General features: G+C 36.9%; 1 protein-coding gene across 5 annotated transcripts in view; it reads left to right on the top strand.

Moving 5' to 3' along the window:
• The window catches only part of NNT (nicotinamide nucleotide transhydrogenase), a 97,564-nt gene extending 86,670 nt beyond the window's left edge, over positions 1-10,894 (top strand). For all 5 annotated transcript variants that reach the window (XM_082622349.1, XM_082622347.1, XM_082622346.1 and 2 more), the window contains 3 exons: positions 5,361-5,479; positions 7,550-7,665; positions 9,218-10,894. In XM_082622349.1, the coding sequence (XP_082478475.1) occupies positions 5,361-5,479; positions 7,550-7,665; positions 9,218-9,367 (385 nt within the window). In that variant the 3' untranslated portion in view covers positions 9,368-10,894. The remainder of the gene's footprint in view (positions 1-5,360; positions 5,480-7,549; positions 7,666-9,217) is intronic.
• The last annotated feature ends 1,129 nt before the right edge of the window (positions 10,895-12,023 follow it).

The raw sequence follows: 12,023 nt of genomic DNA, 5'->3' as shown, positions 1-12,023 counted from the left end.
CAAGCTTTACTCCTTAGATTGAGCATGTGCTGCTGATGATTTTTATCTGAACCAGACTTTATTATGATGGTGGCAAAATGGTGGTTTTATAACCCCACTACATTTATCAGTTGATAGCCTACCACTATAGGGGAGAGTGTTCCCACCCTTCCTTCCTTTCTTCCTTTCCTTATTGACTTATGAATCTGTTATCGGTCTTGACTCATGAATTCCCACTTTCCACAGTGGGTTATAATCCATGACTATCCTTATTTATTTTGATGTCCAAATTACTTTCTTTATACACCTTAGTGTCATACATGCCTTTAAAGACACATGTCCGTGTCATTCTTTCATGCACATTTATTTTGCTTTGTGCTCTGCCTTCTTTCTCACTTTTTGTAAGGATTACACAAATTCAGTCTTTCCTCTTTTTTAAAATTCAATTGTTTATTACATATAAGTGACCTTTACCTTCTCTGAGTCTGTTATTGTCTTTTTCTTACTGCTTCTGTTATTTCCTGTGAACCTAAGGGATTGTTCATCCCTCCCAATCATTGAAGAAAGGTTTAAAAGTCCTGAACTGGAGACTGTGATGCTTGTTTACAAAATCAAGCACCTCTGAAACTTCGTTCATCATGCATTTTCTTTTTCTACATTCATTCAATCAGCAGGCTTAGGAGTATATTTTGGTTATTTCGATATACTGCATTTTTCTCTCTATTTTTTATATTCATGCTTAAAATTCTATATTATTGTTAAAATATTAAAATGACATTCATGTTCAGGATTGAGGGTTAGTATTAATAACTCCCATTTAATGAGCATATAGTTGGGTGCCTGGAGAAATTTTTTTTTCAAATGTTTTATCTTATTGCCATTGTAAAGGTATTAAAATTTTCAAGTAGACATCTCAACCCAAGAGTCTGTGTAACATTTTGGAAATGCTTTCTCTGAGGCAGTTTGAAAATAGCTGCAGTGGTGCTGAATATAGTTTGTGTTACTACATGAAGAGTAGGAACATGAATTGTCAGTATTTTGCCTCTTTTCTTTTGTTTTCAGGAGTGATTAAAAACCCTGGTTTGGAACAGACAATGACATTAGGATAGCAATGTCTAGCTAAAAAAAAAACAATCTTGTTTTTAGAGAACATTTAAAAATTTTTACTCAACTGTTGAACTGTTACATTTCCAAAAAATGATTAATTTTATTTATTTATTAATTTTATTCTCACCAAAATAAAGTAGTAAATCAACTCTACTTCAATAAAAAAAAAAACTCTAGGTAGCCCACTGAGGGAAGAGATGATAAATGCCCTTTAAAAGAGTCTTACATATACACACCACTATATAGAAAATAGGTAACTAATAAGGACCTACTGTATAGCACAGGGAACTCTATTCAGTACTCTGTAATGGCCTGTTTGGGGAAAGAATCTAAAAAAGAGTGGAGGGACTTCCCTGGTGGTGCAGTGGTTAAGAATCTGCCTGCCAGTGCAGGGGACACAGGTTCGAGCCCTGGTCCAGGAAGATCCCACATGCTGTGGAGCAGCTAAGCCTGTGCGCCAGAACTACTGAGCCTGTGCTCTAGAGCCCATGAACCACAACTGCGGAGCCTGTGTGCCACAATTACTGAAGCACACACACCTAGAGCCTGTGCTCCACAAGAGAAACTACCGCAATGAGAAGCCCGTGCACCGCAACTAGAGAAAGCCTGCACGCAGCAACGAAGACCCAACACAGCCAAAAATAAATATAAATAAATAAAAAAATAAAAAAGAGTGGAGATATATATGTATAGCTGATTCACTTTGCTGTACAGCAGAAACTAACGCAACATTGTAAATCAACTATGCTCCAATAAAAAATTTTTAAAAGTCTTAGATTATTAATAGTCCATTCTATACAGTTCATTCTACCTCCTACCCCTAGTAATTTTTCAGAACCTACTTCCCCAGCATTTAAGAGGTGCTGGTAAATGTTTTGCATTGTTGCAGGTACTTTGTGTACTAAGAGACATTTTTTCCTCCTATGTCCATGCAAATACTTAATTAAATTAAAAAAAGTTATAGCTTATAGTATTGTTTGAAACTTTCTGGGTGCTCAGTTTTTCTCAACACTGTAAATTGGATTCTTAGAACTCCTTATTTCACCCATTCAAGCAGAGATAAATAGGTATTTCTCAAACCTCTTCTACAGAGTTTAATATAGCCCTTGGCATGATGTGGGCTTGTAATAACAGCTGGTTAGTACTCTATGGGAAAATTGAGAGAGAGGGGGCTATTAAGTAACTTACTGAATGTCATGTAACTAGTTAACTTGAGCTACTAACTAAACAAAAATACCTCTTAAATGCTTGACTATACTGCCTATATTGTATAGTTGTGAAAAGACTCTTGAGGCAGAAAGACCCGAGTTCAACTTACAGGTTAGCTATACTAAAAAAGTTGTGCAAATTGTATAGCACATCTCAAAGAGTCAGTATTAGTCATTATGCCAAAATATATGCCGGCAGCGCCTCTGATATATATTCTTGCTCTCTTCTTTTTTTAAGGTACAGGAATGTAGCTCTAAAGCCCAGTTTACTTAACTAAGTCCTGGGTTTGAATCAGGTGCTCTAAATTCTAATTCTTGATGGAGATTATTAAAGATGATTAGGGATAGAATGAAACAATATATAAGAAATTTGTAAATTATATCACAATATAAAAGCATGAAGTATTAATTTATTTTAAATGAAGTTAATTTTTTCCCACCATAAAATTGTTCATTCTCATAGAAAATTTGGAAAACATTTTTAAATAGAGGAGAAGTAAAATGATAATCTGTTGTACAACCACCTAGAGATAACTGTTTTGTTTCCTTTTAGCCCTGAGTTTCTGTTTTTTTAAACATAAGTTGATTATTTAGGAACTTTCAGTGGTCCCAGAATGAAGATTATATAAAAGAGAATTTGAGGGACTTCCCTGATGGTGCAGTGGTTAAGAATCCGCCTACCAGTGCAAGGGACATGGGTTTGATCCCTGGTCCAGGAAGATCCCACATGCCGTGGAGCAACTAAGCCTGTGCACCACAACTACTGAGCCTGCACTCTAGAGCCTGCGAGCCGCAACTACTGAGCCCAGGCACCACAGCTACTGAAGCCTGCGCTCTCTAGGGCCTGCGTGCCGCAACTACTGAGCCCATGTGCTGCATTTACTGAAGCCCTTGTGCCTAGAGCCCGTGCTCCGCAACGAGTACCCACTGCAATGAGAAGCCCGCGCACTGCAATGAAGAGTAGTAGCCCCAGCTTGCCGCAACTAGAGAAAGCCCACACGTAGTGATGAAGACCCAATGCGGCCAAAAATAAATTAAAAAAATAAAATTGATTAAAGAGAACCTATCATTTGATATCTTGTTTTCCAATTACGAGCTCCCCAGTAATTCAGGCTCTTCATTATCAGATTATCTTTGTTATCTTCATTTAAAGATGTAGCAAACCATATATCAGTTATTTGGACAATACAAATAGCCATTTTATAGCTCTTTTCAGGTCTGCTTTTGGGAGGGGTCAATTCCTATGCTTTTTTAATCTGTTCCTAACAGGGACTGTGTTACGAGTGGGGACGCCTGGCTTGGCAGCAGCTCCTGTGAAAAGTAACAGGGCATCTTTTTTTTTTTTTGGAATACAACTGCTTTACAGTGGTGTGTTAGTTTCTGCTGTACCGCAAAGTGAGTCAGCCACACGTATACATATATCCCCTCTTCCTTGGATTTCTTTCCCAATTAGGTCACCACAGAGCACTGAGTAGAGTTCCAATAGGGCATCTTAAATAACTGTTAGTGATAAAAACCAGCAGTGTGGTATGGGAGCTGTTACACACTTAGGCTTCTGAAAGGGGCCTGAGGGTATGACTTCCTTGCTGTGCCTTGTGCATCTAGATCACATCCAGTGTATTGTATTTACGGTGGGGGACTGAGGTTTGAGCTGGACAGTGACAATATAGGAACAGGTGACTAGGACAGCAGTGAGTCTAGAAGTCCTGTCAGTCATTGAACAACAGTTGAAAGAATTAAAGATGTTTTGCTTAATAGGCATCCTAGGTTAGCTCAGAGGAATCCACATGTGAAAGAGGGAGTAGACCCTCAAACTGCAGACCTTGGAAAGCAATGCGTTGGAGGTTCTTTTTGGTTTAATATAATGAGCGTGTGTGTGTGTGATATGATATATATATATATATATATATATATATATATAGTTATTGGGATTTTCTAGTAATGGAATAGAGCTAGAATGGAGTTAGTTTCTGGTCACTGAAGGTATTTAAGCTGAGGTTGGATGGATCCCTGCCTAGAGGTAGTATAAAATGCATTTCTTCACTGGATTCATCCATTCATTCACTCACTCACTCACTTTTTATTTGGTCGTTCCTGTGTGCCAGGGACTATGCCCAGTGCTGAGGAGACAGAGATCAGTACTGTGGGCAAGAGGTTGGATTACATGACTTCAGAGATCCCATTATGGCTGTGGTTGAACGAAATTGCTTGATGCTTCAGTTTCTTTTGCCTTAATAAAAGAGCAGATATGTAATTTGTGTATGACTCTGCCTTTTAAACACTCCAGCATGTTACTATCACATTTCTTCTGTGATGTGGAGTAATGCTGCATATTACTCACTGAAAGTAGGCCTTTAACTTATGTGCATGACAGTGTTTTTCATGGCAAACGTTTAATTCCAGGCTGACTTCAAAAAGATTCAAAAATTATCAAGTATCATGAGAGAACATAATGTTTATTAAATGTAAGGTGATATTATTAATGTTGTTGGGAGTTCATTGAACTTAAAACATATATGGAAGGGGCTTCCCTGGTGGCACAGTGATTGAGAGTCTGCCTGCTGATGCAGGGGACACGGGTTCGTGCCCCGGTCCGGGAAGATCCCATGTGCCGTGGAGCGGCTGGGCCCGTGAGCCATGGCCGCTGAGCCTGTGTGTCCAGAGCCTGTGTTCTGCAATGCGAGAGGCCACAACAGTGAGAGGCCCGTGTACCACACACACACACAAAAAAAAAAAAAAAAAAAAAAAAAAAAAAATATATATATATATATATATATATATATATATATATATATATATATATGGAAGAGTCAGGTTCTAAAGTCACACTTACTTTTTTGAGAGGAGTTACAGTTTGTATATACTGAGATCTTGAATCTCCAAACCTTACTATTTGTAGATTGACCACATATCTAGACGGATTCTATTCCTGCTTGTAGAGATCAGATAGTACCAGGAGAAGCAGAGGTGCCAAGAACAAAGCGTGCAGATTTGGAGGTGATACTGGGGTCTCTGTACGTTTCGGCCCATCAAGTAAGGCCAGCTGTTCATTTATTTCGTGTCTAGGTTTGGAATTCACCCAGTTGCAGGCCGGATGCCTGGTCAGCTTAATGTGCTGCTGGCTGAGGCTGGGGTGCCATATGATATTGTGTTGGAGATGGATGAGATCAACCATGATTTCCCAGGTAAGTGATGGGGATAATGGTAAAGTTTAGGTGTTCTTAGCATGAATAGAGCGATGCCAGTCTTAGGGCATAAATTGTGGGATTACTGAAGACCTACTAGTCAGATGAAGAGTAACCTGCTCCTAGTAAGTATGCAGTTGAAATTAAATAGGCGAAAGACAATACTGAAAAAGGTGCAACAGATTTGTAAGCAGCATGGGTACTTTTCTCCCTCTGAGGAGATCTGAAGGATGGTGAAAATCTTGGGAGGCAGTGCAGTGGACTGCATTGCAGAGGGATTTGGAACAGACCTGGCTTTGGAATCCAGGTCCTGAGTCTCATTTGCTTGTGGCCTTGAACTAGGTACTCAACCTCAGGTTCCTCATTTATAAAATTGCTTCTGCTGATGATTTAGTGTCTGATTCTTGCCAGTGTCTGAGATTTTACTGGTTTTCAGTTGTACCAACTCATGGTAAGTAGTTTTCTGTTTTCTTTAAAGTACTAGGACTTCACTAGATAAGGTGTTGGACTTTGTGGCTGTCACTGGGTAGATGTTGAATGCTAATGACATTTGGCCCAAGATCATGTTTGTTAAAATTAAACCAGCTCCCTCTGGCATGTATCCACTGTAAACTTAAAAAGTACTGTTTATTAGAGAAAAATAATGAAATTGTGTGTATGTCTAGATTCACATGGCATTTTTGGCAGAGTTCTAAGGTACCTTATATTATGATCCTTAAAGAGGGAATTTAGACCATTTTAATTTTATGTCCCCTTTCAGATTTCACTGTTGCTAAATTATGTGTGAAACCTGCCAGTTCCAGGAATTATGGACACAGCTTTAATATAGTACAGACTCTTAGACCATTTTCTTTTAGACATCAAATTGCATATTAAGTAGTCATTTTAAAAGTTGAAAATGGAATGCAGATCTTTTTTTTTTAACATCTTTATTGGAGTATAATTGCTTTACAATGTTGTGTTAGTTTCTGCTGTATAACAAAATGGATCAGCTATACATATACATATATCCCCATATCTCCTCCCTCTTGTGTCTCCCTCCCACCCTCCCTATCCCACCCCTCGAGTTGGTCACAAAGCACAGAGCTGATCTCCCTTTGCTATGTAGCTGCTTCCCACTAGCTATCTATTTTACATTTGGTAGTGTATATATGTCCATGCCACTCTTTCACCTCACCCCAGCTTACCCTTCCCACTCCCTGTGTCCTCAAGTCCATTCCCTATGTCTGCGACTTTATTCCTGTCCTGCCCCTAGGTTCTTCAGAACCATTTTTTTTTTTTTTTTTTTTAGATTTCATATATACGTGTTAGTGTATGGTATTTGTTTTTCCCTTTCTGACTTACTTCACTCTGTATGACAGACTCTGGGTCCATCCACCTCACTACAAATAACTCAGTTTCATTTCTTTTTATGGCTGAGTAATATTCCATTGTATATATGTGCCACATCTTCTTTATCCATGTCACAAAGAAAGAAAACTACAGACCAATATCACTGATGAACATAGATGCAAAAATCCTCAACAGAATACTAGCAAACAGAATCCAGTAACACATTAAAAGGATCATACACCATGATCAAGTGGGATTTATTCCAGGAATGCAAGGATTCTTCAATATACACAAACCAATCAACGTGATACACCATATTAACAAATTAAAGGAGAAAAACCATATGATCATCTCAATAGATGCAGAAAAAGCTTTTGACAATATTCAACACCCATTTATGGGAATGTAGATCTTTAATGTTACTGGCAAGATCATTTTGGGATCATAAAAGAGCTACTAAAGTCAGATTAGGTAGATCCACTGAAGGAAGGGAAAGCATAATAATGCAAGCTCCAGTCAGGGTGCTCAGGTTCAGATGCCGGACCTATTGCTTTTAAGCTGTGTGACATTGGCTAAGTTACTGAACCTCTCTGATAAAGCTCTTTGTACAGTGCCTAGCACAAGTGTTTGTCCTATAAATACTAGCTTCTGTTGTTGTTGTTATAAAGTCAGGTCACCATAATTTGCCTGAAAGCAAAAGTGACCCTTTTAATTTTTATATTTTCTTTTATTATGTAGACACTGATTTGGTCCTTGTAATTGGAGCTAATGACACTGTTAATTCAGCGGCTCAAGAAGACCCCAACTCTATTATTGCAGGCATGCCAGTCCTCGAGGTCTGGAAATCAAAGCAGGTAAAGTTTCAGACTTGTGTTTCATTCTAATAATTAAAGGTCTCTTAAAACACATACACAGAACTTTCCTTGGTCACTTGATGAGAAATGATGATGCCTTTTAGGAGGCTCAGGAGTTAGAGTAGATTTAGGGTCCAGCTCTCTATATCCAGCTTCTGTCTGTTCTGTGGTCACCAGAGAAACTGAGTGAATGCCCTGATCTCGATTAGAACTAAAAGAGATTATCTGGATGGATTAACACAATCTGTAACTACAGATGAAAAAGGACCTGTGAGCTTTTGGGATGAGTCTGGCTGAATTCCAGGCCGAGTTCAGTGAAGCAAATGGCTTCCCTCCAGGACAGTCAGTCAGTATCATCGCCTTCACATATGAAGATGAGCACATTTTTTCATTTAATTTTTTTGAAAGGGAATTTGTATGTTATGGAGTGTACAGAAGAAAGGTGATTTAGAAAACCAAACAATAACATGGAAGGAAGCAAGCCCTGCTCACAGCACATTACTTCTGAAAAAGCTAATTGCTAGATTGTAGAGAATGCAAACATTCATAAATTTTCCTCTGCCCCGACTGTGGGCAACCCAACTGTGGGCAAGTCTCTTTACCACTCTCAAATTATATCTGCATTTTAAGAATCATTATAACGTAACGTATATTTTCCCTTTAATTTGTCTCTCTTTATTGTAAATGTGTGAATTTTAAACATAGTATTTGTGGTGAGTGAGTAGATATGACATGCACTTGTTCATGTGTGTATGGACAGTTGCATTGATCACCAATATTTGAGTTTGTAGCGTACATTACTGTATTAATGGTATATGGAACATGAATAAATTTGCTCTGCTTCCATTTTTGAATAGACTGCGAGTCCTAAAAGACCATAGAAAGGCTTTTCATTTCATGAAGAATTGACTTGATATTCAACAGGACAGCAACATCCACAATCCGTGTAATTGTAAATGTCTAGAACACATCAGTATTAGAGATGGATGGACTTACCCCTTCATTTTCCTTCGTGGAAGCATTCTATTAGTCATTAGCTCTGTTCTGTGACACACTAGATTGCTCTTTGGGCTCTTGTCTTATATCCTTTCTGTCTGATATCCTTTACTTTAAAGCAATGGACTAAGAATCATACCATTTTCCCACTCAACTACATTTGTCTTAGGATGGGTAGTAGAAGCTTATGCACTAAATTTGTTCTCTTTAGCCCATTCAGAGAAAGATGCTTATTTTTCTGACTAGAAAGTGTTATACATAGTCTTTATAGAGAAAAGCACTGAGAAAAAAAATCACTTATCACTTGGAGATATACTATTGTTAACATGACCTTTTCTCTAATGGATGTAAGAGTATGGGCACATTTAAAGAATTAAAGTTAATATAGAGTAAACATGCATTTAAAACTACTCCTTGTGTATATTAAGTCTTCGTAGTAAAGAATTAGTAGTGGTACCTGCTTTGTTCAAAGTCAGGGCAGAGCAATGTTTGTTTGTCGAACAAGTCCTGGCCAGGTCTGTTAAATACACCATCTCACTTAATCTTCGGTTCTTAGGTCATTGTTATGAAGAGGACCTTAGGTGTTGGCTACGCTGCAGTGGACAATCCAATCTTCTACAAACCTAACACAGCCATGCTTCTAGGCGATGCCAAGAAGACGTGTGATGCCCTTCAGGCGAAAGTTAGAGAATCCTACCAGAAGTAAAACATAAAGATTAAGCTGTTGTCTAACAAAGCCACCTCTTGTGGCAACAGGCAAATAAATTATTAACATATACAGCTGATACACATCTATATCAGAGCTCCTGAAAGAAAAGGAAGACTCTGAAGAAAGCAAAGCAAATACAGGGAAAATTTTCAAGAGCAGCAATCCCTCAATTTTAAAAAAGGATTGACAAGTCTAAATGTCTTCCTGTGCATATTTTTTGTGTTATGAATTCCAAAAGTATTTTACACAAGGAGAAGGAACAGCCTCATTTTAGATGTAATCCATTTGGACTTTCCTCAATAGTCAGCAGTGTTTTAAGAAATTAAGTCTTTATGATTTTTTAGGACTTACATTATACATAGATTTGAAAAAGTCTGACTCAGTGTAAACATTACAGCCACCTGCATTTATGTTTTTTCAACAAATGTGACTAAATTAAAACTTTCATCAACTCTTGAGCTGTTGTCCTCTTACCATTTAACCATAATCTGAATTAAACATATCAAATTAGTTTCAATTTTTCAAACTGTACTTCTGATTCTGTATTTCAGGGGTGTATTTTCTCACTTCTATTTTAATACATTAAAGTACTAGATAATCTTTCAGAGATGCTGGAAACAAATCATTTGCTTTGTATGTTTCATTAGAACACCAATGAAACATATAATTTGAAATCAGCATTAGTTGTATTTTTTAAACCCCATTTCCAATTGGAGATCTCTCTAATTTCAATCAATTTATAATGTGTAGTACTGTATTAAGTGCACTTGAATGGAATTCAACTATTTGACTAATAAAATGAGTTCATCATGTTTTCATAGTGATGTAGCAATTGTCTCTGGTGATGAAAGGCTAAAATCAAGTAATTATGCCTGTTATTAATATCTGAGGAAGATTTTGCTACTATGAAATAGATGAGATTAATCTGTCTTAACTGCTTGGAAGAATAATTTTTTTCCCAAATCAGAGTGTGTTTTAAGGTGTTATGTAAATGATAACATTTGAGAGAAATGGTGGCACTTTTTAGCTACCTCTTTATTTAAGCACCAGTAAAGATTATGTCTTTTCAGCACCAGTAAAGATTATGTCTTTTGCAGTAAAAGTGTAGATTTTCTTCCTGACTTTGCCATTATTCCAGAAGCTCTGTATCGGTTGAATGTGTGAAGAATATTTGGAATATCTATCTCTATATATAATTAATTTGGCATTAAGTTTCTTGAAACAATTATTAACATGTAAAAAGTATCTTTAAATCAGAAAAAGAAATAACTGGTGTGAAATTTTTTACTATAATACTCATGTTTATTGAGTTTAAAACTCATAGTATTTGTTGGTTTGGTAATCATTTTCTTTTTTGCTGTGCCTGAGATTAAGATCTGTTTGTGTGTGCATGTGTTTTAAATCAGGAAAGACTCCTTTTTAATTTTTAAGTGGTAAATGCAATTTGTTAATGGATCTCAGGTCATTTGTAACCTCAAGACTGAATTATATCATGAAAGTTCTATTAGAAGAAAGTAAATAGTATCTTGAGTCATGCCCTTTTCCTTTTCTCAAAGTAGTTGTAGGTATATCTGGGAAGCAGCAACTTGGATTTTTTTTTGAGATAATTCCTGCATTCAATTTAAATTAAAATAATTATACTTGGATTTATTTCCATCATTTATAGTAAATATTTTTCTATATTTTAAAAATTTAGGATGATCTCATTTCTTTGATACTTGCTAATCCTGTAATTCAGTTGTGTTAATTGAATTGAAAATTCATGCTCTGGTTGGTTTTATTTTACTTTATTGTTTAAGTGATTTAAGGGATTTTTGGATATTTAATTTCTTAAAGTAATACTCCAAAAGATTGTTGATCTTGGGTTATTAATTATGGTGAGGTCTAAAAGCAACAAAAATAATTTTCGGTCATCTTATTTTATTATTCCTCCCTTTCTGATAAGTCATATAACTGGTAAATATGACTTATTTTTCTGTACTGATCTTTTGTTCACTATGTCTTTTTGAAATTCAACTAGAAATAATTTTTTTTTTTTTGTGGTACGCGGGCCTCTCACTGTTGTGGCCTCTCCCGTTGCGGAGCACAGGCTCTGGATGTGCAGGCTCAGCGGCCATGGCTCACGGGCCCAGCCGCTCTGCGGCATGTGGGATCCTCCTGGACCGGGGCACGAACCCGTGTACCCTGCATTGGCAGGCGGACTCTCAACCACTGCACCACCAGGGAAGCCCTAGAAATAATTTTTTAAAAAATCCATTATACCCTACAGTCTGTTACCAAAAAAAAAAAAAAAAAAAAAAAAAGAATTAGGCAGTAAAGTGCTAACATTGATTTATCTTTTTGGCCTTATTAATCATCCTTTATTTTCTCATGTTCGTCTTAATTTGGGAGTTTGTGTTTAAGTTACGCATCCAACTAAGGAATAGTATATAGTAAATGTATAAGTCTTTATGCATTCTATCTATCTTTGTATTGATTTATCTATCTAACTTTGGACAGTTTTCTGTTACATAAATCTCTTTATCATTCTATATACTCTTCTTTCTAGAGTTGTAATAGAGAGACTAATAGAGAGGACTAATCTGTTCATGCAGTAGACTTTCTGTTTTTCCTGAGCCAGTGAATATCAGTTAAGTATTTGGTAATGAATCTG

The sequence above is a fragment of the Mesoplodon mirus genome (genome assembly GCF_964341445.2).
Source record: "Mesoplodon mirus genome assembly, chromosome: 5".
Classification (NCBI taxonomy): domain Eukaryota; kingdom Metazoa; phylum Chordata; class Mammalia; order Artiodactyla; family Ziphiidae; genus Mesoplodon; species Mesoplodon mirus.
The sequence above is the reverse complement of the archived record's forward strand: the minus strand, read 5'-3'. Positions and strand labels throughout refer to the sequence as shown.